General features: G+C 42.7%; 1 protein-coding gene across 3 annotated transcripts; it reads right to left on the bottom strand.

Moving 5' to 3' along the window:
• Nucleotides 1-250: 250 nt before the first annotated feature.
• ano5b (anoctamin 5b) lies at nt 251-26,936 on the bottom strand. Of its 3 annotated transcripts, XM_029767656.1 has the most exons (21): nt 26,598-26,936; nt 17,986-18,033; nt 12,109-12,179; nt 10,102-10,209; nt 9,369-9,437; nt 8,333-8,617; nt 8,129-8,248; nt 7,890-8,005; nt 7,134-7,268; nt 6,635-6,740; nt 6,261-6,321; nt 5,985-6,136; nt 5,808-5,882; nt 5,460-5,688; nt 5,023-5,201; nt 4,787-4,884; nt 4,466-4,587; nt 4,169-4,374; nt 3,795-3,997; nt 3,494-3,599; nt 251-3,294 (listed from the first exon to the last, which is right to left on the bottom strand). In XM_029767656.1, the coding sequence occupies exons 1-21, from the start codon at nt 26,671-26,673 to the stop codon at nt 3,070-3,072; spliced, it is 2,790 nt and encodes a 929-aa protein (XP_029623516.1). In that variant the 5' UTR covers nt 26,674-26,936; the 3' UTR covers nt 251-3,069. The 3 variants fall into 3 exon arrangements, with proteins under 3 accessions (XP_029623516.1, XP_029623517.1, XP_029623518.1); XM_029767657.1 differs by lacking the exon at nt 17,986-18,033 and having other exon boundaries at nt 26,553-26,936; XM_029767658.1 differs by lacking the exon at nt 17,986-18,033.
• Nucleotides 26,937-27,022: the final 86 nt, after the last annotated feature.

Genomic DNA, 27,022 nt, shown 5'->3' with positions numbered 1-27,022 from the left:
ATAGCCTCGTTATTGTTATTTTATTGTCTTACTTTTTTAATCATTTTTACTTTAGTTTACGTGATAAATATTTTCTTAACTCTTTCTTGATTAAGGGCTTTTAAGTAAGCATTTCACGGTAAGGTCTACACTTGTATTTGGCGCATGTGACAAATAAAGTTTGATTTGATTTGAATTATCCTATTCTATACATGTTTGTTTGACCATGTTTTTAAGATTTCTTAGTTATACAGTAATTGTAGTGCACACATTTAAAATCCTGAAATATTTTATTTAAAAGGACATTATCAAAATGTTGTTAATAAGGTCAATAGCCTTTCATGCAAAACTAGCAAGACAACATATAATGACAACACAGACTATGATTTTAAAACATATGAGTTGTGAAACATCATAGGAATAGAACAATAGAAAGTTATTGTTTTTGAAGAACATCACAAAAAGTGAACATAGACATTTAAGGCATTGATCTACTGGTCATGTACTATGGCTTGCACCCTGCGTGCAAAAAGGACATGAGGAGTCAAGAGTCTCCCAAGGGATTTTGTCTGTATGGCTGAGAGTGGTGTTAGTCAAGCACTGGAATATTGACAAGCCTGAGATAGTGATGTAGCATGTGACTTTGAAGTTGAAGTTATACCAAGTAAAATCATCCAGGGGTATAGTTTCCACCATCAGCATGAGAGGCTATTAACATTTACAAAACAGATTAGTTCAAAACAGATGAACCTAGAAAAAGCCTACAAATAAAGTCTGATCAATATATTACAGAATTAACTGCATTATAAGACCTAATCCTACATTGAGCAAACTATACTTTACAAATGTAATCTGTACAACAATCTAAATAAGTGATTTGTTAACTGAACTTAATGTGGCAACTACTGTACATACACCAACATTCTTCATGTGTATACAGGCTGTGATAAAATATTGTGAACTGATTGCTGTAAAGGGGACATTATGCAGGTTAAATGATGCATGTTTCCTTACATTAAATGTCTATGGGACACGAGATTGTGATGCATACTCTGAGTCTATATACTGTATAGCTAACACCTCTGTTTGCACAAATCACATTACAGTAACTTGAAATCGATTCAATAAGCTACAGTCCCTTTTGAAGTTGAATTTCATAACAATTGCTTTGAAACATGTAATCTAAAGTCAACTTTCCTTTTAATATGAGACCATCCAGACATGTTGGAATGATTGACATTAAACAGTAATAATGTAGTGGTTTTCTGTCTGAAAGACTAATTGGCTAAATACAATTAGTCCCATATAAGCGCTCTGTGCTAAAACCAAATTAAAAAGAGAAGGCCTCCCATTGTGCTACTGTGTACAGATATAGAGTATGACTGAAAAAGCAGATAGAAATGATCAACTTAACTCAAGTGAGTAATGACTAACAGGGCTGAGGAATCTGATTTTCCTGCTTACAATGAGTTTGATAAGTGTCAAAATAAAGAGCAGATAGATACATGTGCAAGTAACACAGGCAAAAACACATTTGGGTCCCACACCAGAAGAAATCACACATACAAGTTGCATATCTCGCCATAAATCTAAACAAGGAAGAGGAATGCAACCCCAAACACAGGGCTAATATTTTGTCTGGTATGACTTAATGTGCCACTCAAAACATTTTAAACTGAGTGTAGATTATATCCACTGGAAAGGGCTCTATCAGACCAAACATATATACAGTAGACATATGGGTGTATTACCGTCTTGGACCATTACAGTATCTCTATCTATCATTACCCAGCTGAGAGAAACAGCTTTTAAAGGGCCACTGCAGTCAAAATGCTTATTTCCTGTGTTTTATATTGCAATTGTACAACAGCTGATGAAACTAACACTCTAAAAGTGTGAAAAAATGTGATCAGTGTTATTTCCTGATAATCGCTGGTTGAACATACAATATACACAGGACCTCCTAATCATCAGGTTTGCATGGATAGGAGTTTCAGCTTTCCATGGTGACATCACCATGTGGTAAATTGGTTGATAGACCAAATACAAAGAGAGTTCCAAACCTCTCTGCCAATAACATCTAGTTTTGAATTTTCCCCTCCCCACTCAAGATAAGAGCGTCTGCTAAATGACTTAAATGTAAATGTAAATGTAAGACTACTCCCACAGTCCTAGCAAAATTCTTGTTTGAAAAAATAGTTTTTTGCTAAAAAGCAATTTTAGCCAATTTTTATGGAAATCTATTACGGTAAGGTACTTAATTGTTACCCAGAAATGATTTGATATTGATATACAGACGGTTGCATTGGGCCTTTAATTTACAGTTTTTACATTGACTCCAATGAAAATATCTCAAATACATGACAGTAATGAAAGGAAAACACATCACATTTAACGTAGCCCAGCTACAGCCAAATTGAAGCAGATAACGTGCCAACATTTGAAGGCAAATAAATTAGATTTTATATGTTACATTCTATCAAACATGCATATTACTTTAAAGGTAATTAATTAGATAGCTGCCGATAAAAGCCATGGGATATCTTTGGCAGTCTTTACTGGATATGTTAGTAACATATTATGACATTGTGGATAAGGTGAGCATGATATTACATTTTTTTCAAGAAGCTGTATATTGTCTGGTACAATACCATGAATCCCAATAGCATTTAACAAGTTGGCACATACTTTTGTAGGATTCGATAATATCCTATCACAATCAACACTGGCACTGAATGACTGAATCACTTGCAAGAAACATCATTGCACAGAAGATATGAAGCAAGCTGAACAATAGGAGCTTGCATTGCATCAGCATTGGACGCTGAGAAAAGGTGACGAGATGGGGTCATCGATGAAATTAATCCGTCCTGCCTCCAACGAAAGTCCTAATATAGGCGAAAAGGTTGAAATCTGCTAGCTGCTCATTAGAAAATGAACAAACAACAAAGCAAAGAGAAACAGTTGATAGGATTGCCCCACTGACAGAATCCCTTAACTGTACTTCTGTTTGCCATCAGTGGAGGAGCCTTCACAGAAACACCCTCCCAGTTAGGTTAGCCAGGTGGGTGTGAGTTACTGATTGGGGGCCTACAGGCACTCAGATAACACGTCATGCTTGTCGGTGGTAGTGCAGACCTCAGGTTTGGCTTCAATGATAAAACTCTGACTCAGCTGGATCTTGAGCTTCTCCACCTCGTAGTTGTGCAGGTATTCCTGGATGAGGTAACGTTCCCGTTTGATCCGAGCCTTCACCTCGGATGGCACATCCGGGATCAGCCAGGCCACAAAGAACTTCACCACAAACACCACGTGCTGATGGGAAAGGAAGAGGGTTTTTACAGAGCATGCCATTATCACACACTCACCTTATGAAGTACAGATGATAACATGTTGAAAGACAGTGATAGCAAAGATTGGGCTCTGCTGCATACTGTATATAATGGAGAGAGCACCTGCTGGTTTAGAGTGGAGAGATGTGCTGTGTTCCATACACATATTTTGGATGGCTTACCTCCATGATAATGATGAAGGCCAGTTTGGCTGCCAGGATGTGCCAGAATTGCATAGTGTGGGAGTACTGCCTCTGGTGGCCTGGAGGGTAGCGGTAGTCACGGTACCTGAGACAACATATAGGGCTAATGTCAGGACACAACAACTACATACACTAGTGCTAAACCCCAAGCATTGACCTGTCCTCTGTAAACATCTGGATTAATACAATCACAGCTCCATAGTCAGGACTTCAAGTGAAGTCAAGACAAAGGGTATTTTAATGTGCAAGTGAGTGGCCTGGCATTGCAGTCGCTTCCCACCTGCAGGTGGTGATGAAGGAGCTGTTGAACCAGGCAGGAATTGCCCCCTCCTCGGGCGTACTGAGAAGAGGGATCTGGGAGATGTCATACACTGACAGGCTGTTGTTGATGTAGCCACTCATGGTGGCTTCAGAGCCAGGGTGGTAGGCATACAGGTAGACCAGGCGGGGGATCATGTCTGAAGTAAAGGCCATGATGAATGCCTGGGCAGATGAGAGAGCATGAGAGGGGATCCGAGACACATTGAATTATTGTATTTTGATTATACAGTGTATATGAATTGTAAAATGGGTCTGTTTAACAATAAAGACATAGATTTGAACACTTGATAACAACAACGTGGCTACAGCTTAATAACATTTAATCCTACTCACATTGGTGACAACGGACAAGATGGCCACCACATTGAGGATCTCCTGCCATGCTCCGATGTTGTGGGCCTTGGCCGCCACAGGCCGGCGGAACTGGGTGGTGAACTTCCAGGCGTCCACTCTGACCTCCAGGATGTTGTTACAGAGGGCCAGCAGGGGGGCCAGGGGGAAAGAGGCCACAAACAGAGTGATGAAGCCAAACTGGATTACTGCAGAGAGAGAGAGAGAGAATGTTGAACAACCATACACAGTCTCCTGTCTATGTGGGAAGAGAGTGGAGTGGGTTAAGGGCCTTCTTACCCATCTCCAGGTACTCATAGAACAGGCCCAGCTGGCTGAAGTTTTGCAGGTCATGGTCCTGCTCCCAGCGGCTGTACTGATCTTTCCGGGCCTTCCTGCTGCACCACCAGTTCCTCAGCAGCCTGACAGGATACAATATAGATTGAGAGAATATTGAACTCTGAGGAGGGCACATGTGTACAAATGACATACTGAATGTCAGACATCTTTAACAAGTTCAAGCTGGTTCACACCCCATGGTGGAGTAGATATGCAACTGAAAGGTCATCGAGGTACATTTCGCAGTCTATCAGAAGTAGCACAGAGGTCAGTGAAACTCACGGCAGTAGGGCCTCCTGGATGTTCCCACACACCTGCTTCCCTGTCATGACGATCACCAGCTGGGTGGTCAGCTCAATCAGACAGCCTCCTGGGTCACACTGGGACAAGTTGCAGTGGGTGTTTAACAGTTAGGTTTGAGATCAAAACATAAATACTGTAGTGTATTCTTCAAAAGGTGTGAGTTTCATATAGTAGAATGTGTTCATATACTGTAGATGCTGTGTGACAAAGCTCACCTCCTCGTTCCTCAGCCTGCTGTATTTGCCAAACATGTACGTGTAGTTGCCTGGGTAACCCACAAACTTGCCCTTGAAGAAGGCCACGTAGAAACATGAAGAATAGTAGTTGACAAACTGGAAGAGGAACATCTTCATTGTCAACTTGTTTTCATACTCCAGATGTGTCTTGGGAATTTCTGTTGGAGCAAGTAGTTGGAGGTCAAAGCCATTCAAGGCAGACCAGCTACCTAAACTAACGGGTGCAATGTGCTGCTGAGGTATGAGTGAATTTGTATAGGAGAGAAAATATAAAAAAGGGAATGAGCAGGAAATGGGTAGTTAATGTGACCTGGGGTAAACATCACTTTAACTTGATGTGCCATCTGTGGTCCATCTCCCTGCATTTCCTGCTCCTCCTGATCTAATCGCCATGATAGCGAGCTTCTCCTCCTCACCCATATCAGTGATCCAGATGGCCACTCGCTCATAGAAGAAGTTAAGGATCATAATGATGACAAAGTTGATAAAGGAGGCGGTGACAGAGGTAGCGAGCTGCGGGGTGATGAGAGAGCCCACCAGATGGATCTTCTTAGTGGGGCTGTCCTTCATGATGCTGGCGAAGGCTGCATACACAGCCAGCCTGTAGACTATCACCCCAGTGATACAGGCCACAATCAGAAGCATCTGTGGAGAATACAAAATCCACATGCTACAGTGCACACATACAGCGCACAAACAGTATACTGCACACTGGCGAACAAATGCTTGCAGACACACAGAGTTGATGTAGTATGTTGGCTTACCCAGAACAGAACAGTAACACCCGAGAGGCAGAAGAGACCACACTTTTTGGGGAGGGGAAGGTATGGCTCCATTTCCTGCACAATTACAAATAAACGGAAAGCCCAGTCAGTAGTTTACATTGAATACTTTAGAATTTTCACACAAGCAGTGTGTAATAACCAGTTGTCAGCCCGTACCTGGGTGATCCGGTTGAGTCTCTGGTCAGTGCACCTGGTCTCAAACTCCGGGCGGATCTGGAGCTGCTGCTGCTCCTCCTCAAAATCCACCAGGTCCCATTCATACTCCAACTGGGCCTGGCGCCGCTTCCAGAACTCCAGGAACAGAGTCACTGCAGAACCGACAGGGTCATTACACTCTAACAGTAACAGTCTGTTTCCCTCACAGGGGAGACTGTAATTCTGTAATTCTCCAACAGGTTAAATACAGTAACAACAGAGTGGACAGACACTTACCCCAGATCCCCATAAACATGGCAAAGAACACGGTCCCCTCGTTATCAAACAGATGGGATTGCTGGAAGAGGGAACATGGGACAGGTGAGCTCCTAACCCCCCAGAGGAAATGACATGCTGTGCTTTGGCCACAGCAATATGACATACTGCACACTCAGCATTGGAGATTTCACTGGCTTTGATTGACAGGATGGTTTAAACAATATAACAATAAGCTAATCATGCATAATATTTACACAGCCATCATTTTTTTAAGTGTGAGGAGCCATCAAGAATTAGATGTAATAGCTAATCATCAGGAGATTATGATTAGCCATTTTAGGAAAGATTACGTTGTGACTGAATGACAGAATAAAATGTGTATGTTCCTTTACCCAGGATGAGAGGCACGTGGAGTTGAGCTTCCAGTAACTACACTTCTTATCACACAGCGGACACATCACAATACTCCCTCCAATGCTGGGGTCACAGATCTCCTTACTGTGGGAGAGATACATAGGAAGAATAGAAAGTGGGAAAGAACATTAATACATTTGATATGACGTGACTTTACATGTCCTGTATAGACTGACAAAGTTGTGTGATTTAGTGTACTGTTGGATGTGCAACAACAAAGATTTCTTTTTTTTTACACAATTATTATTAATATACTGAATACACACCATTTGGTGTGTGTGTGTGTGTGTGTGTATGATGGCCCACTAGGCATGATTCAAAGGCTGTGTTTAAACAGGCAGCCCAATAATTCAATATCAGATCTTCTGCCAATAATTGGGCGAAATATTTGAATTGGGCTGCCTGTTTAAATGCAGCCAATTAACTGTTTTCCTATTTTTCAAATAAGGCACCTTTCTGCCCCCTGGTGGTACTAACCTTGTTAAATTATCATCATAGCTTAGCACACCATAGGTAAAACATATTACGCCCATGACCGCAGCAAAGAACAACATCTCTGTGTAGAAGCCCAGCCAGGCAAAGTAGATCCCAATCTTCTCCCCATAATACTTCCTGTTAACAACACAGAGATAATTTAACTTATTTGGCATTAGGGAGTAGGGACACTTAGTATTTGCATGGTGTTATAGATCAGGGGTTACCAAACTCTAACTCAGGGCCCCCCTTCCATCATTGGGGGACATCCTGCATTTCCCCTGCGCACGCACACACACCACGTCTATTTCTATGGGCACAGGGACTGTTCATGATATAAACTGTTCACACCTCTCTTGTTGGTGGAGAGAACGTTGCAGGTTTAAAGCAAATTTTCATGCAATTCTATACATTTTGTCATGTCTAATGTGTATTCATGTGATATTTGAGTGACAACAATTATTACAACAATATCTATGGGCTAAAAAACCTAAATAAAAAAAGTTAGCTGACATTTCTGACAAGTTATAAATAGCTCTCTAAGATACACAATGACTGACATTACAAGAGGAACTGATGATGCACTACCCTATTTAGAAATTGTACCTTGTGCATTCTACTATTACAACTTTCAAGAGTAAGTTTAAAGCCGGACTAAGTTCGCCCCCCTCCCTCCCTCCACTCCCCCCATTATAGACGTAGATCTTTGTGTCTATGCATGGGGGAAATGTAACCGATGTCCAGCCGATGTTGTCTTACCTGATGAGGTTGAGGGGCTGCTCCTTGTAGAAAGAGAGGAACCTAGCCCAATTCTTATAGAGGTGGTAGCGTTCGCTCTCACACTGCTCATTTGTGTTCCTCTCCCAGTATCGACACTGACAGCATAGAGGACAGGAGAATAAACAGTTCTAGTTTAGAAAGAATCTGACATCCTCACATGAAATCTACTGTGAGTATGTTGATGTGCAGATGTAGGTGGGGCGTTACGCTTTTCTTACATCATGAAGTGGGAAGGCTGAGGTGTAGGTCCCGTTGTTCAGCAACCGCTTGATACCTTTCTTGTCTGTCTCCTTGCGGTCCTCTTTATAGTACGGACAGCGAGACAGGATGTAGTACACCTGACAGGAAGGGACATCAGATCAGTGTGTGTGTGTGTGTGTGTGTGTGTCTCGCTAGATTCTGTGTTAAGATACTATACTCACTATTCTGTTGCGTGTGGAGGGGGGGAAGAAGGTGTCTCGGTTTTTGATGAGGAAGAAGTCTATCTTGTCCTTATCAAATGGAGAGGTGAAGTAGTCAGGCTGTGGGCGCATCACCTTCTCTGGCAGGCGGAAAGGTCGGGAGAGCCACTCCAGTGGAACGTCCTGTCCGTGGGGGATGTCGCTTTCTTTAAAGGGAACCTTGATCTTCAGCACGTCAGCGTAGGTGGCCAACACCTCCCACGGAGCGTGGATCTTCAGGAAGTACGTTTTCAGATCATCTGAGTCCTAAGAGGAATGAGTTGAGAGAGGACAGAGAGAGGCAGTTTGACTGACCATAAATAACATTTAAGCACAAAACAGAGGAATCATTTAAAATATTGAGTACATTTAATAATTATATAACATTTATAATATTTTCTACATTTCCATTTGAATATAGTACACATTTTCACCTAAAAATGTGTAAAGAAAACATAGAAGCACTGAGTGTACAAAATATTAGGAACACCTTCCTAATAGTGAGTTATTTTTTTTTCTCCCTCAGAACAGCCTCAATTCATCGGGGCATGGACTACAAGTTGACTCCAATGCTTCCCACGGTTGTGTCAAGTTGGCTGGATGTCCTTTGGGTGGTGGAACATTCTTGATACACACAGGAAACTGTTGAGTGTGAAAACCCCAGATGCGTTGCAGTTCTTGACACACACCAACCTGTGCACCTGACACGTACTACCATACGCCATCCAAAGGCACTCAAATCTTTTGTCTTGCCCATTCACCCTCTGAATGGCACACATACACAATCCATGTCTCAATTGTCTCAAGGCTTAAATATCCTTCTTTAACCTGTCTCCTCCCCTTCATCCCCCTTCATCTACACGTTAAAGACCCTTCTACCACTGAGGAAAGAAGACTGTGGAGTGAAATTCCCCTTTAAGAAAGCTCTGCTGAGATATTCCCCACCTTGCAGTAATGTGATGTGCTGCTGCATGATGACCACTAGAGAACACCAACGTGCCACAGATGGGTAACTCACCGATTTGTCCTCAGTCTCAAGCTCCAGTCCAGCCTTCCTAAGGTTGGCCTCAAACTCCCTCCTCCTCTCCTGTACAAATACAGAGACAGACACACATGCACTTTAAGCAATAGCAAGGACCAGGGCAGAAAAGCATTTTCCCTTGTATCTCCCCCTCTATCATCGCTGCTATTACTTTATCCTTCCATCCATCCTTGTATTCTAACTTCCCAATTCATTCTCATAATCCATTTTGTTCTTGTAGAAGCTCTGTTGAAAGACTGCCTGGCACCAGTCACGGCATTCTCAAAGTCTAAAAATCAGAGGCTAAAGGGCCTTGTAATAATGACCTTTGGTCTGTCTATGGTCTGTCTGTGGCATGAAATCTTTGCTTCTCTGTCAAGAAAGACGTGATGCAATTACCCCAACAACAAAGTTTCAACCACGGGGAACTTATCAGCCACTTCCTTTTAGCCACCTTCTCCTCTTACCGCCCTGATTCAGGCTGATTATGAGTCATGGTCACGTGGTCAGTTGACCCCAGACACTGTCTTTACTGTGAAAAAACGTTTTGCAACGCAAAACTAAAATAGCTGTGTTCTTATTGAAGCCATTCAGGCTCAAAGCAAGCCTGACCACTCCAAGGTTAATGCTCTGTGCTGTCATGTCCGTGTTGATAAACTGCCATGTGTCTCTCTGTAACCACACAATGCTCTCTGTCTCTGTGTTGATGGTGGTGCGTGATGCTGCCCACCTGCTTCTTCTCTCCATCCTTGTCATCTAGGTAGGACAGTATGAAGTCAATCCTGCGAACCCCGTCCCTGAAGAACACAGTGTCTTTGTTCTGCTGTAGTCTGTCAGTCTGGAGGGCAGACAGAGAAGAGTGTCAGAACACTAACCCACACTAACTATTTCTCTCCTCCTCCTATGAACAGAGAACATCTGTTTACTGAATGTGACGATGTACGTTAGAAGCACATTAAAAGTACATGGTAGTAGTTTAGTATATAGTTTAGGACACGCCCAAAATTAAATAAACAGATTTATTTTGTAATGATTGTGGAGTTTCTCTCTTTTGTGTGGTTTGTCTTATGTAACTTGAATAGGAGTTAGGAGGAAGTGGATCCTGGACATTTTCCAGTGAAAGCATGCCTATCGTTATACTAAACGTAGCCCTCAACTATGGCAAGCAAAGAGGTACATACTGTACTAGGGCCTGAAATGAACTTTTTGTTTTTTATAATAACGTTAAACCTAGTCTTGATATTCTCAGATCATCCCAGACCAGTATACAGCCACTTCTTGATTCAAGCCCCAAACCTGGCACTGACAATGCTCTTCAATCACAATGCTCCACACTCCAGTTTGCCAGGGTTGCAGCTACACTCCACACTCCAGTTTATTTATAAGCATATTAAGGATATGCAGGAGAAAGTCTTAGTATAGAGAAACTGCACCCTTGTTAAAAAGATAAATGCTTGTGAAATTCAGGAGATTGTATATGCAGTGGGTTAAAGGCTGTTTCTCAACTAGGTTTGTTAACTCCTGGTTTTATTCCACCTGAGGGGTACAGCTAAGTATTTACAGTGCAATGCCCTGCAGTCAGGACGACAGTGGGGAAAAAACCTTATTGACACAGCCTTGGACCTGGAGTGGAGGAAAATGGCTTTTCTTGATCCAATCGGCTAAGATTATGTTCACCGATTCCAGGTCTTACATCATCTTTTGAACCTCATTTGTGAAGAAGGATTGTGTGGGGTCTGTTTCATCATGTGACTAGGAGGAAAAGCGCTTCAGTCCAATTAGTGATAAAGCACAGGCGGGTCCCTATATTCAGCAGTATCCTGGCTCTGGAGGACACTCTGTGGTCGGGAATAGAAACAGAGCCCCTCCCCTTTTTGTTTATCAGCTCCCACACCCACAAACAGGGAGGAAGGAAACAGGGTGTGGATACAGCATACAATTCTCAAGATCATCAACAGAATTAGGTTGGAGATTAGAACAGTTTGAAAGGTATGGCCTTCCACCTTTATGTGTCAAAGCATGCTTGAATATGAGTGAGAGAGAAAGTGTTCAAGTTCCCTAGTTCTTGAACAACAGATTAATGCTGGATAGAGAACATGGACACAGACACAAAACAAACACGGTAATATTTTCTCTGTAGGCAGTATTTTAGTGTGTGCTTATTGCCTGGGGAGAGCTGATCTGATAAAGAGAGGAGCTCTCTGAGAGACACTGAGGTCTTGTGACTGAACAATGAGAACTGTAGTAGAAAGAGGTCAGTTGTTTCCAACATAGGCAAGGTACACAAAGGCATGCAAAACAACCTCTTTTCAATACACACTCGCTATTGATCAAGAATATTGATCATGGATGAGGATTGATCAAGCATGTGGAGGAAGACTAAAAACAAGCACATAATCATACATTTCTTACAACCATATATGCACATAAGTGCAAAAATGAATCTACTAATCCAGTATACCTTCAAAATTGTGTTAACCTTTATCATGTAAATAATATGATCTGTTTTTTGTTTGTTGTAGCTTTCAATTCATTTGCCCATTGCATTGCAGAACACTGCTGCATTACAGCACAGAGAGCTTGGGAAGTCATCTAGGGCATAGATACGTTAATGTAGAGGGAAAAGAGAGTGTCCATGCAGGTCAACATGGGGTCATGGGACTCAAATCAAAGTTTATTTGTCACGTGCGCTGAATACAACAGGTGGAGACCTTACAGTGAATTGTGTGAAACTCACCTCTGTGTGTCCAGGTAGCTGTGTTCCTCTGTCCTCTATAGAGTTATTACGACTGTGGCCATTACATTCCTCTGTGTAGAGAAAAGAAACACGAGCAGAGATGAGTTGAAAGGGGAAATCTGCAGTTGCTACAGTTGAAGTCAGAAGTTTACATACATTGGAGTCATTAAAACTCGTTTTTCAACCACTCCACAAATTTCTTGTTAACAAAGTATAGTTTTGGCAAGTCGGTTAGAACATCTACTATGTGCATGACACAAGTCATTTTTACAACAATTGTTAACAGACAGATTATTTCACTTATAAATCACTGTTTCACAATTCCAGTGGGTCAGAAGTTCACATACACTAAGTTGACTGTGCCTTTAAACAGCTTGGAAAATTCCTGAAAATTATGTCATGGCTTTAGAAGCTTCTGATAGGCTAATTGACATCATTTGAGTCAATTGGAGGTGTACCTGCTGATGTATTTCAAGGCCTACCTTCATACTCAGTGCCTCTTTGCTTGACATCATGGGAAAATCAAAAGAAATCAGCCAAGACCTCAGAAAAACAATTGTAGACCTCCACAAGTCTGTTTCATCCTTGGGAGCAATTTCCAAACGCCTGAAGGTACCACGTTTATCTGTACAAACAATAGTACGCAAGTATAAACACCATGGGACCACGCAGCCGCCATACCGCTCAGGAAGGAGACACGTTCGGTCTCCTAGAGATGAATGTACTTTGGTGCGAAAAGTGCAAATCAATCTCAGAACAACAGCAAAGGACCTTGTGAAGATGCTGGAGGAAACAAGTACAAAAGTATCTATGTCCACAATAAAATTAGTCCTATATCGACATAACCTGAAAGGCCGCCCAGCAAGGAAGAAGCCACTGCTCCAAAACCGCCATAAAAAAGCCAGACTACGGTTTGCAACTGCACATGGGGACAGAGATCGTACTTTTTGGAGAAATGTCCTCTGGTCTGATGAAACAGAAATAGAACTGTTTGGCCATAATAAACATCGTTATGTTTGGAGGAAAAAGGGGGAGGCTTGCAAGCCGAAGAACACCATCCCGACCGTGAAGTACGGGGTTGGCAGCATCATGTTGTGGGGGTGCTTTGCTGCAGGAGGGACTGGTGCACTACACAAAATAGATGGCATCATAAGGGAGGAAATTTATGTGGATATATTGAAGCAACATCTCAAGACATCAGTCAGGAAGTTAAAGCTTGGTCACAAATGGGTCTTCCAAATGGACAATGACCCTAAGCATACTTCCAAAGTTGTGGCAAAATGGCTTAAGGACAACAAAGTCAAGGTATTGGAGTGGACATCACAAAGCCCTGACCTCAAACCTACAGAAAATTTGTGGGCAGAACTGAAAAAGCGTGTGCGAGCAAGGAGGCCTACAAACCTGACTCAGTTACACCAGCTCTGTCAGGAAGAATGGGCCACAATTCACCCAACTTATTGTGGGAAGCTTGTGGAAGGCTACCCGAAACATTTGACCCAAGTTAAACAATTTAAAGGCAATGCTACCAAATACTAATTGAGTGTATGTAAACTTCTGACCCACTGGGAATGTGATGAAAGAAATAAAAGCTGAAATAAATCATTCTCTCTACTATTATTCTGACATTTCACATTCTTAAAATAAACTGGTGATCCTAACTGACCTAAGACAGGGAATTCTTACTAGGATTAAATGTCAGGAATTGTGAAAAACTGAGTTTAAATGTATTTGGCTAAGGTGTATGTAAACTTCCGAATTCAACTGTACATACATTTTTGGACTTAGGATATATAGTATAATGATATACTGTATATGAGTCCATTGATTCTTGAAGGATATTACTTAAAAATGCCTCATGAGCTTAGTTTAACTGTCAAACCCAAAACATAAATTAGTTTTAATCCAATGTTTGTAAATATTGTAAATGTAAACAAACACTGTATAGTCTCAAAACATGGTTAAAACTATAATGTTGATATCTTGGCAGGTCAGTCCTTGCATCTATCCCACTGGGCAGAAACTGGTTGAATCAATGTTGTTTTCACATCATTTCAAGAAAAGAAATCAAATGTGATGACATTGAATCATCGTGGAAAACTGATTGGATTTGTAAAAAGACATCAACGTAAGGGAATTTCGTCTCTATTTCACCTACCTTTTAACCTAAATCCTATGTCATGGTGAATTCACGTTAGTTGACAACAAAACCAAATGTAAATAAAAAAAATGTACGTTGAACTGTGGTCTGTGCCCAGAGGGATAGGTCTAAGGATTGCCTCTTTAACAGAAAACTATTTACAATGTACAAATTACATAGTGATATGTGTACAGAAATGTGTATCTACTCATTTATTTAAGAGAGAGAAAGCAATGGGTTTTTTGTCTAAATACTTTACTTCACTAGTCCAGAAGCGTAATTATTCCAGCCTCATCACACCAATTAGCCTAATAGGTCTTAATGAGATACATTTTCTAATCAAGTGTATGTTGTCAAACTTGTTCACTGTGTATAATACCTTCATTACATATAGTCAACTGGCTAAATGAATCCCAGAAAAATAAAGCTATGTTATTTAACAACAATTACTTTGTAATGTCATCAGATACACTACTTGAAGCCCATGAAATCCCATGACCCATTCCTCTGTTTCCATTCACATTCCCTTTCTACAGATTTGCTAGTGATTTTGCAGATGATCGAGTCGGTCTCCCTCCTATTACGTAATACTTCTATATTGAGAGGAGGGATTGCTGATGTGAAGAAAACAGCATTAGTCTGTCAGTGGAACTGTGTTGTGGTCAGATGTCAGAACACCCCAACACAACACTGTGTTTTCATGGACTGCCCTCAGGGCAACAGCATGGTGAAATAGACATGAAGACACTCACTCACTCAAGAGCTCCCAGAGATAAAACCAGGGGAAAGAACTAAACACATATAACTATAAAGACCCACTATCACAAAATCACACTTTCCATCTGGAGAGACACAGACAGAAACACACAGCATTCCAGCAGCAGAGCAGCGCACTCCCCCAGCCTGGCAGACCCTGCTAGAGGGAATGTGCTCATGTTGCAGCGCTGCCTGCCTCCTGGTTATTTCTGAATGCTGGGAAACAAGCACTTCCCGTGGGGGAGGTTAGGCCTCTACGTGCACGGAGGGATGGGGGAGGGGGCAGCAGCCCAGTCAGAGGCCCTGTAGTTCCCTCAGACATAACACAATCTAGCTTACCACAGGAAGGACTCGTTCTGCCCTGAGCCTTTCTACCATTGGATGAGGAGGATATTTTTTAAGAACCAGAATTTTACTGAGTGCCTTGCAAGCCAATGAGAGGCTTGAAGGAGCCGCTCTGTACAGCTGAGAGGTAAATTATAGAGACAACTCATGAGGTAGGAATGATGTTGAGACTGCCAGCCAGCCAGATGAGTCTGAGCACAAGCATCCCTAACCCCTATGAAGGTCACAGAAGTTGTGCCAAGCTGTGATGATTGTACTGCTAACAGTCATTATCAGTCCAGAGCTGAGCAAACACAGAGAGAGAGGGAGTGTGTTACCAAAGACAGACAAGGCACTTTTATTAGACATTTATAGATAGCAGCACATCCACACACATGCAAAAACACACAGTATAGTATACGCATAGTACACCTCAGCACCAAAGCAACACACGTTTTTCAATGTTTTAAAAAATGAATACAATGGGAAAGACATATCCTCAAATAAAACTACCACAGTATGGTTTAACACATAAATACACACGCAAAGGTATGTGGACACCCCTTCAAATTAGTGGATTCGGCTATTTCAGCAACACCCGTTGTATGAAGTGTATAAAATCGAGCACACAGTCATGCAATCTCCAAAGACACATTTTGGCAGTAGAATGGCCTTACTGAAGAGCTCAGCGACTTTCAATGTGGCACCATAATAGGAGGCCACCTTTTACAATTTCTGCTCTGCTAGAGCTGCCCTCGTCAACTGTAAGTGCTGTGAAGTGGAAACGTCTAGGAGCAACAACGGCTCAGCCGCAAAGTGGTAGGCCACACAAGCTCACAGAACGGGACCGTTGAGTGCTGAAGCGCGTAAAAATCGTCTGTTCTCGGTTGCAACATTCACTACCGAGTTCTAAACTGCCTCTGGAAGCAACGTCAGCACAATAACTGTTTGTCAGGAGCTTCATAAAATGGGTTTCCATGGCAGAGCAGTTGCACACAAGCCTAAAATCACCATGCGCAATGCCAAGCGTCGGCTGGAGTGATGTAAAGCTCGCCGCCATTGGACTCTGGAGCAGTGGAAACACGAATCATGCTTCACCATCTGGCAGTCCGACTGACAAATCTGGGTTTGGCAGATGCCAGAAGAACGCTACCTGCCTCAATGCATAGTGCCAACTGTAAAGTTTGGTGGAGGAGGCATAATGGTCTGGGTTCAGGCTAGTCCCCTTAGTTCCAGTGAAGGGAAATCTTAACGCTACAGCATACAATGACATTCTAGACGATTCTGTGCTTCCAACTTTGTGGCAGCAGATTGGGAAAGGCCCTTTCCTGTTTCAGCATGACAATGCCCCCGTGCACAAAGCGAGGTCCATACAGAAATGGTTTGTCGAGATCGGTGTAGAAGAACTTGACTGGCCTGCACAGAGCCTTGACCTCAACCCCATCGAACACCTTTGGGATGAATTGTAACGCCGACTGCGAGCCAGGCCTAATCACCCAACATCAGTGCCCGACCTCACTAATGCTCTTGTGGCTGAATGTAAGAAAGTCCCCGCAGCAATGTTCCAACATCTAGTGGAAAGCCTTCCCAGAAGAGTGGAGGCTGTTATAGTACCAAAGGGGGGACCAACTCCATATTAATGCCCATGATTTTGGAGTGAGATATTTGATGAGCAGATGTCCACATACTTTTGGTTATGTAGTGTACCACCTCCTGGAACTAGACCCACATTCAGATAGTAGGAGATCCACTAGTGAAGATGTACATCTAAATAACACCCACTGTCTGCAGAACACCAACTTACTGTAAACACGTCTGTAGTCTCCAGCACACTAAATTAAACTGACATTGATAACCCCATTGATGAAGTCCTAGAGAACATCTCATCCTACTGTAGCTGACCTACAAGTACCTTCAGTGGGCAGTCCAGAGTGATGAATATCTCACATTGTCTTGCACATCCATTTAAGCAATAATGTCCGAGGGGGTGTGGTATATGGCCAATATACCACGGCTAAGGGCTGTTCTTATGCACAACGCAACGCAGAGTGCCTGGATACAGCCCCTAGCTGTGGTATATTGGCCATATACCACAAACCCCCCCCGAGGTGTCTTATTGCTATTATAAACCGGTTACCAACATAGTTAGCCCTAGCTCTTTATAAAAGGAGATATCTGGCAGGTTTCTGCCCATGTTTCCCTTTCTGAAATATCTAATAATCCACAGAGAGATGCATAGATTAAATTATCCCAACAAAATCACACAAAAAAATATATTTTAAATGTCAAATATGGTGCAGGTAAATTCAATAAATGTAGCGTATTGGATTTGAAAGGTCATTTCCTTGCTTCCTATACTATATCAAATGGAGCAATCCACTGGTAAACCGAGGGCCTTGGCACTCACTCACAGAGGACCAGAGGATGCAGAGTAGCATAGGGCTGGGTTTGGGTTATGAGAAGCCTGGCTCTGCAGCCACTGGCATGAAGGGAGGGAGGCTGAGCAGAGTACAAGCACAGTACAAGCCTCAGAGTAACCAACAGCAGTACATACAGACACAGCCACTGACACAGCCACTGACTATGAGGTGAGGTTTGGAGAGGAGATGATGAAAGGACGGACAGACAGGCGTCACATTAAGCCTTTCATCTGCCAGTACCTGTTAATAGGATCATCCTGAATGCTGTCAGCATAGCAGGGCCATCTTCTTCCGAGGAGAGACACAGGACAAAGGGGTTAGTCTGCTTAACAATATGCTGCTGGACATTGATAGATAGATTTATGATATCACAAATACACAAATTCTGAATTAGAATATCTAGAGTAGCACAAAAACAATCTGTTTTTGCACCCACCACTGACACAGACACACTAGCCTCAAAGAAACAGGCCAGCTGTTACATATGTTTGATATATTCTCTGTTTGGTTCAATCACAGCAAGTGGCAGTGTGAGGACAGGAATACATTATTCAAGTTTTATTTGTGCCATAAAGAAGCTGTCACCTTGATGCTGGTGAGGACCTAACAGCACCTGCGTCACCTGCTCCTACCGGTAACGCCTGTCTACTTTCCAGTGACAGTCACAGTGCCTTCCTGATTGTCTATTGTTTCAGCCAGATAAACCTTTAGACAGCCTGGTAAATGATGCATTTCATCAGACCAAGCCAATCTGGTTAGTGATTTAAATGGTAATACGAGGCCTGAGCTTTAGGCTACTTTCCTCTAATGAACCTTCTCCTCTTCTGTTTCAGCCACTGGGCTTCCCCCGTTATTCATGTTTCAAGTTTTATTAGTCGTTTGTACAGGATACACATGGCATACCATGTCCAACAAAATGTTTACTTGCAGGTTCCTTCTTGACAATGCAACAACAATAAGAAATAAGAATATGAACATAAAGTAAATGGCTCAGTAGAATAAAATATTTAGCATAAGTATAATACAGGAAGGCACAATTTATCAGCAGCAGTTGTGATGTGTGTGTAGCATGAATTTATACGTGTGTGTTTGTGTGTGAGCATATGTGCATGCGTGTGTGTGTGTGTGTGTGTGTGTGTGTGTGTGTGTGTGTGTGTGTGTGTGTGTGTGTGTGTGTGTGTGTGTGTGTGTGTGTGTGTGTGTGTGTGTGTGAGTGAGTGTGCATGTGTGCTAAGGTGAGGAGAGTCAGTGCAGGTGGTCAGTCCAGTTCAAGTGTTCAGAAGTCTGATGGCTTTTAGATAGAAACTGTCTCTAAGCCTGTTGGTATCAGACCTCATGGTACGATACCGTCTGCCCAATGGTAATGAAGTGAACAGCTGATGGCTGGGCTGTGTGAGGTGCTTGATGATGCTGCAGGCCTTCCGCAGGTGTCCAGACCCAGGGCTCTGAGCATCATTATCATATTACAGTTGGCTCTACCAGAGAAAGCTTATTGAAGAAGGAGAAATCGTTCTCTGATGAACTAAAAAAGTACTCCAGTCTCATCTCATGTTAGGCCAGGGATTCTCACAGTTTATAATAGATAAAATGACAGTTTATAATAGGCATTGTGATGCTGCACAGTGATGCTGTACCCTGTTTCTAGCTATTTAATTAGACGGATCTCTAGACTAAAGGTTAAAGCATTCCAATATGTCTGTATTTACTGTAAGTCAATAAGTACTAAATGGAAATCAGTGGCCCATTATGTGTCATTCCTCCCCCACATAACTAGAGCTGATTAGTTTATCAGGGAAACACTGTAGGCCACAGACATTCACAACATTCTCATTCACTCATGACCAACATGGTAAGATAACCGGCCATATGTCTTATGGCCCTACATACAGCAGATGGATCATCCAGAAGGCCAGCATGTGAGGCTTGTGCAACATACATCCTATTGTTGAAAAATGTTAGTGTTGTAAGAGACACAATGAACCACAACAATGTCACTATGTTGCTATCATGGCCTGATGTGACCGATTATATCTAAACTAATATCATCCTTGTAGCTCCAGCTAAAAATAGCACCATGACATATCAGACTGGCTTCTTTTGACTGACTCAAACATACATGACTCATGGCTCCAATAGCCTAACTATTGACATCATCCCCAAGTTCATTTTCTCAGGGGAAAGACAACATACAGGATACCTCACTGAAATTACATTGGTTTTGTAACCCTGTAGGAAGAGAGACCAATCCATGCTTTGCTTTTGTTTACCTTGCTGAAGTCACCAAATGCTAACTCCAGGATTTTGAAATACATTTTATTTAGCATGTTTTAAATTAAGCAGCATATGGTCTATGTTTAGGGGGAGGCCATACTCCCAGTGCTAAAGGTAGAAACCCACTGGGTTCAGACGTCATTTCAACATCTAGTTTTGATTTACATTTGATTGAGTTGTCAATTAACACGAATTCAACAAAACACCTCAATGAAAAAAATATAAAATTCTCTTTTGTTGATTACTTTTTTTAAATCCAATCAGTTCTCCATGTTGATTCAGCGTCACCACATTACATTTTTTTGTTGAAATGATGTGGAAACAATGTTGATACAACCAGTTTTTGCCAAGTTGGAAAGCTGTTTTGAATCCCAATTCTCACATCGTCTGTTGATGACTTTCTGCACATGGAACAAACAAAATCTCTGTTACTTTTGTCGTACGAAGGAGACCAAAGCGCAGCGTGTGTACCGTTCCACATTTTATTATAACTGTGAAACTATGCAAGACATACAAATAAACAAAACGTGACGAAGCGGCGCAACATACACTTACTCAAATTAATCTCCCACAAAACCTAGTGGGAAAAACAACAACTTAAATATGATCCCCAATTAGAGACAACAATGACCAGCTACCTCTAATTGGAGATCATCCCAAACAACAACATAGAAATACAGAAACTACAACCCCACATAGAAATACAGAAACAAGACAAAACCCCAACATAGAAAAAAGAAACTAGAACCGACATAAATAAACTAGACAAAACCCCCTGTCACACCCTGACCTACTCTGCCATAGAGAATAAAAGCTTTCTATGGTCAGGACGTGACAGTACCCCCCCCCCCAAAGGTGCGGACTCCGAACGCAAAAACCTAAACAACAAAAAAAACAGGGAGGGTTAGGGTGGGTGTCTAATGTCGGTGGCGGCTCTGGTGCAGGACGAAGAATCTTCACATCCCGCGGATCCTCCTGCATCGGAGGCGGTTCTGGTGTGAGACAAAGAACCCTCACATCCTGCTTATCCGCCAGCATAGGAGGCGCTCCGGTTCGTAGCTCCCGCTCCGCCAGCTGATCCCTCCGCTTTCGTGTCACCGGACCGTGGATCATCGCCGGAGGCTCCGGACTGCGGGACCGCCGCTGGAGGCTCCGTACTGTAGGCTGTCTCAGGAGGTTCCGGACTGGGGACCGTCGCTGCAGGCTCCGTGCCATGGATCATCACTGCAGGCTCCGCACCATGGATCATCACTGGAGGCGTCGTGCCATGGATCATCCCTAGAGGCTCCGGGCCATGGATCATCCCTACAGGCTTCTTGTCATGGATTATCACTGGAGGCTCCGGGCCATGGATTATCACTGGAGGCTTCGTGCCATGGATCATCACTGGAGGCTTCTTACGTGGAGCTGGAACAGGTCTCACCAGACTGGGGAGACACACTGGAGGCCGGGTGCGCAGAGCAGGCACAGGATATACTGGGCCGTGGAGGCGCACTGGAGGTCTGGAGCATAAGGCTAGCACAACCTGTTCTGGCTGGATGCTTACTTTAGCCCGGCAAGTGCGGGGCGCTGGCACAGGACGAACTGGGCTGTGAAGGCGCACTGGCAACACAGTGCGTAGAGCTGGCGCAGGATATCCTGGGCCGTGGAGGCGCACTGGAGATCTGGAGCATATGGCTGGCACAACCCGTCCTGGCTGGATGTTCAGTTTAGCCCGGCAAGTGCGGGGCGCTGGCACAGGACAAACTGGGCTGTGAAGGCGTACTGTCGACACAGTGCGTAGAGCTGGAGCAGGATATCCTGGACCGAGGAGGCGCACTGGAGACCAGGAGCGCTGAGCCGGCACAATCCGTCCTGGCTGAATGCCCACTCGAGCATGGCAAATGCGGGGCGCAGGCACAGCGCGCACCGGGCTATGAATACGCACTGGAGATATAGTGCGCATCACAGCATAACACGGTGCCTGGCTGTTCACCTGCTCCCCACGGTAAGCACGGGGAGTTGGCTCAGGTCCTCACCCTGACAATCTACCTGTGTGCCCCCCCCCAAAAAAACATTTTTTGGGCTGCCTCTCGTGCTTCCGTCGTTGCCGTGCTAGTTCCTCGTATCGTCGCCGTTCCTCTCTCGCTGCCTCCACCTGTTCCCATGGGAGGCGATCCCATCCGGCCTGGATCTCCTCCCACATCCAGGATCCCTTGCCATCCAGGATGTCCTCCCATGTCCAGTCCTCCTGACCACGCTGCTTGGTCCGTTGGTGGTGGGAGATTCTGTCACGTCTGTCTGAAGAATGGGACCAAAGCGCAGCGTGTGTACCGTTCCACATTTTATTATAACTGTGAAACTATGCAAGACATACAAATAAACTAATAAACAAAACAACAAACCGTGATGAAGAGGTGCAACATACACTTACTCAAATTAATCTCCCACAAAACCTAGTGGGAAAAACAACAATTTAAATATGATCCCCAATTAGAGACAACAATGACCAGCTGCCTCTAATTGGAGATCATTCCAAAAAACAACATAGAAATACAGAAACTAGAACCCCACATAGAAATACAGAAACAAGACAAAACCCCCAACATAGAAAAAGAAACTAGAACAAACATAGACATAAATAAACTAGACAAAATCCCCTGTCACGCCCTGACCTACTAAACAAAAGCTTTCTATGGTCAGGACGTGACAATCTCCCTTCTTATCTCCAGGATACAATAGGCCTAGTCCCGGAAGGGAACTGTGCCTTGACAAAACCCTGAAAGTTAGATCAGTAGAGTGGACCAATACCCCGGTGCACCTCCCAGCGAGGGATCATGGGCAGAGCAGATAGCAGAATTCATACTTTATCTTCTCTAAAACAGACATGAAATGTCATCCTTCTAATACTATACTGTTTGAATGAGGCATTCTTGAATAAGGAGGAAAAGTAGAAATGCTAGAATATTACAGATTTTGTCCTTTTTTTCTTCATCTGCACCCTTTGGCCTCGTTGTGTACTGCATAATCGCCACTGAGGATATGGCAGAGTACATGAAAACAAACTGTTGTTCTTTGTTCTTCGTAGCTTGTTGCCTGTTAGCCTAATCAGATGTGATGCCCAGGTTAACCCACAGATAGAACATGAAATGCTTTGGCACAGAGCTTCCTAAACCCACAAAGCAACACAATCACAAAGCCCACTGTGATCAAGTGCATCGATCAATGTTACTCAAGATTTATATATTAATCTGCTCATGGCCATTGAAATGGAATTGTGGAAGACCAAAGAAGGGATAATAACCACATGGAGGTGAAAGGAGAAAAGTCCAGACATGTAATGTTTTTATCATCCAGTGCACTAACAGAAATGAGAAGTGGGTTAACCCTCACGCCGATATTCAGATACTGCCCACAGTCTGTCTAACTCAGCTATCAAAGAGAAAATGTAATGACTCAGCCAGTTTCCATGGCAACACCAGGGCTCCCCGTAGTCGGTGAGCCAAGATGCTTGCCCTCCCCGCCAGATATGAAACACCGTAAATGGAAGCGGTGCACAACTGTCTAATACGTTTCTTATTAGATCATCAATGATTAAGGGTGAGTGCTGTAATGCAAAGATGATTATTTAGGCCTAGTTTGTGCAGGACTGCCCCTGATCAAGACCAATTAGGCAGCAACACGCTATGAAAGGCTTAGGTCTCCTCACTTGAAGCATTGAGTTTGAATGAATAGAGGTTTTACTGGAATAGTGAGAGATGTTGTTTGTAGAATAGCAGGCCTAGTATTTGATAATACTACTGTCTTATCAGAACCTTTCAATACAACTATTTTGTCAATGTAAATGATTTAGAGCCATGAGAGCCATAACAAGGCAGCCAGTGTGAGAATGTGGGTAATATAACTATCAAAATAAATGATTCTGTATTATAGATACAGATGAACCTGAAGTCTACTCAGATTCAGTCCCTACATAAACATTTCAACATGGTGATCCACAACACAGACGCACATATAAATAGATATTTTCTGTTATTGTGCAGGAAGGTTTTCCCTGATAACAGCCAACACAAAGTAATTGGTGTGAAAGGGCAGTCTATCAACACGGAACTCCACACTATCTAGACCCAGTGTGGGTAGTCAGCCATACGGTCGGTCTTTACTAACAAGGAGCCTTAACACCAAAGGGCAAGTGACAGATTGTCCTTAAATTAACCTGCTCAGTCAACTTACTTCACATTAAGAACATAAATGCCTATTGCTCAGAGATAGTGGAACCACATCGCTTGGCCCTGTTTCTGTAATACCAAAATAAGTCAAATGGACAGCAGAGTTTGTTTGAGGAATCTTCCATTTACGGTTTCCATTCACATTTTGGCAGACCCACTTTATCCAGAGTAACTTATAGGAACAATTCGAGTTAAGTGCCTTGCTCAAGGGCCCATCAACAGATTTTTCACCTAATCAACTCGGAGAATCAAACCAACAGCCTTTCAGTTACTGGCCCAACGCTCTTAAACACTAGGCTACCTGCTGCCTTTTAGGGGTGAGATGCTAAGAGGGATGTAAACAGTGTGAGGGAGGTTGGAGAGAAGCCGGACTGTTTCCATCCATCAGTGAACTTGCTCCAACTCACTTAATTTCCCAGCAGAGGAGAGACGGATATAACAATATCTCAAAACCATAATTACTGCGGCAATATTGAAACCACTTTACTGTCGACACTATGAATGATCACGTACTTTTCTTTCTGTGAAGTCATACATAATAAATTGTAGCCTACAAAGTATTTTTAACAAAAGGAACATCTGTAATTGTTCAAATATATTTATTACCCACAGCAGCTCTACATTTTCTGAGCTACCTCTCAACCAACAACATTTCATAGAGGGACCCTTGCTACCATGACAGTTTAACACATTATGCAGTGGATGGCTGTATCTGGAAACCAAGTCGTGTCTGTGGGCAACTCTGTATAGGCACACTGCCACATTCTCACAAATTGTGAGAAAATGTGACATTTTTGTTATAACAAATGTGATCTAGTAATATATTCTGCATATATTCTGACATTTATGTCTATTTGTCACTAAGCACAATTGGAAAAAGAGTAGTACTGTTACAGTCCAACTCCTCCCTACAGATCTCTTCAGTGAGTGACTGCTCAGTCAGTCCATAGCATCATGGTCTATCCCTGTCTAGATTGGCACTCAAGGTAGAGAGACTATCAGCAGATAATTGTGTTTAAGTGTTCATGCACTCAATGTTAACAACTATCTGGTCTCTAGCGTGTAATTATGTGAGTATTACCTTGGGACAGTGTGGCACCACACAAAGCAAAGGTTATAGATATGGATTACAGGCCTACTGATGCCCTTTGACACATCCTGAAACTAGGGAAAAACTGAAAACAATTAGTATTCCAATTTGTGTTAGATTTTACAAATCCATGATTAGACAGTTAAGGACAACCACATGCGATGGACTGGACATGTCTGTGTTAGCACACGATTGCAGATGTCTACCTATAACTTGTTTCCTTTTCGCCATGAAATTTTACCGAAAACATGAACATAGGACACAGCTTATTCACACAGGAGCACATTAAGGGGAGACGTAGGGGAGCAATACTGAGAGCAATACTGAAGTTATGGGTTAGTTAATGGTGTTTATAGTTAATGATGTTGAAAAGGGCGGGCATGGACACAACAATGGCCAGTTTCAATCGACATTCCTTGTGCAGTGTGGAGTGACTAATACTGTAAATTCTCAATAAAGGGATATAGATAAGCAGAGTGCCGCTTGCATCAGCTTTACTAGGCCTATACATTGGCACAACAGATCAAGCTTGCATTGAATAAGACATCCATCTGCAATAATTAATAATTATGTCATCCTAGATGGCCAATCAGCAGTCTACTAGTGTAAATATGTTTTGGGACTGGTATATGCCCACACCATTCTGTTGTTGGGCTATGCCCACACCATTCCAACACAGAAAACATAACACACTTAATTGCCATTTTTTGGAAGGACAACTATTTCACTCATATTGTAATTCATTATTGGTCATATTTCATATAAATCTAGAAACACTGAACAGTTACTTTAATCTGTCAGTTTCTCAAACTTCAAGTTTGTCCTTCTCTCTCCCAGTAGACCTGTCAGCATGTGAATGACGTCACCGCATGTATTTTCAGTCATTTAAGAACTATACATTTAGTTGTACAACTGTACAAACACATGAAACTGTTTCTGAAACATAATCTGTTATAAATAACATGTAAATTCCATGAAATGTGCTCATATTTAGGCTAAACATTGTATGTGCCTCTCATCTAGGTAGCCCACTGACATTGTGACATATGGCACACACACAAGTAAACCATTAGCCAAACATTATTCCGAACCCAAATAATAAACAGTGGTAGTTCTAGTCACAAAACTGATTGAACTAACCTTTAGTTGGTTGTGTTTCCTAAACATTTTCTGAAAGCGCTATAGTAAACTTCTTAATAGCCAATGAAAACAAAGATTATGGTATAGCCTACGTTTACCTTGTATATTACCAAAGTAGGCTAATCTCCGAATGTGCTCTTTACCTCCAATCTGCGAATCCATTGCGCTCTTCATTTCGATCAAAGTTTCTTCGCTTGCCATTCCCGTTATTCTTCTCATCTCCACTGACTACAAGGAAGGAGCTGCTTTTTCAGGAACGTGAGGACGGAGAGAGAGGATGCCACCCCACGACTCGATCCTCGCCACAATGTATTTGAGTTTGAGGCTTGGGTTTCACACCAAAATCAACGTTTCAGGCATTTATTGGCTCAAAGAATGCCCCAACATTGTCTTGACATATCCTATCATATTAGGATTGCACTCATTCTGCTTCTCTAGCCACTATACATATTTAAGGGGAGTGGCAAAACCAAGCACATTCTGTCGGCAAATCATTGTGCATAAAGAAGTAACCTATTCACACAAGTAGCGCTTGCGAATTAGTGCATCGTGCATTGGAATCCTGTCC

The sequence above is a fragment of the Salmo trutta genome, chromosome 12 (genome assembly GCF_901001165.1).
Source record: "Salmo trutta chromosome 12, fSalTru1.1, whole genome shotgun sequence".
In the NCBI taxonomy this organism is placed as follows: Eukaryota; Metazoa; Chordata; class Actinopteri; order Salmoniformes; family Salmonidae; genus Salmo; species Salmo trutta.
The sequence above is the reverse complement of the archived record's forward strand: the minus strand, read 5'-3'. Positions and strand labels throughout refer to the sequence as shown.

What these genes read in the sequence shown, in the direction of transcription:
- ano5b (XM_029767656.1), bottom strand. Translation starts at nt 26,673, where the DNA reads ATGAGAAGAATAACGGGAATGGCAAGCGAAGAAACTTTGATCGAAATG. An exon ending in CAGCCCCTCAACCTCATCAG is followed by an intron (nt 7,269 to 7,889) that starts GTAAGACAACAT and finishes TGTTGTTAACAG; the next exon opens with GAAGTATTATGGGGAGAAGA. An exon ending in TATGATGATAATTTAACAAG is followed by an intron (nt 6,741 to 7,133) that starts GTTAGTACCACC and finishes TCTCTCCCACAG; the next exon opens with TAAGGAGATCTGTGACCCCA.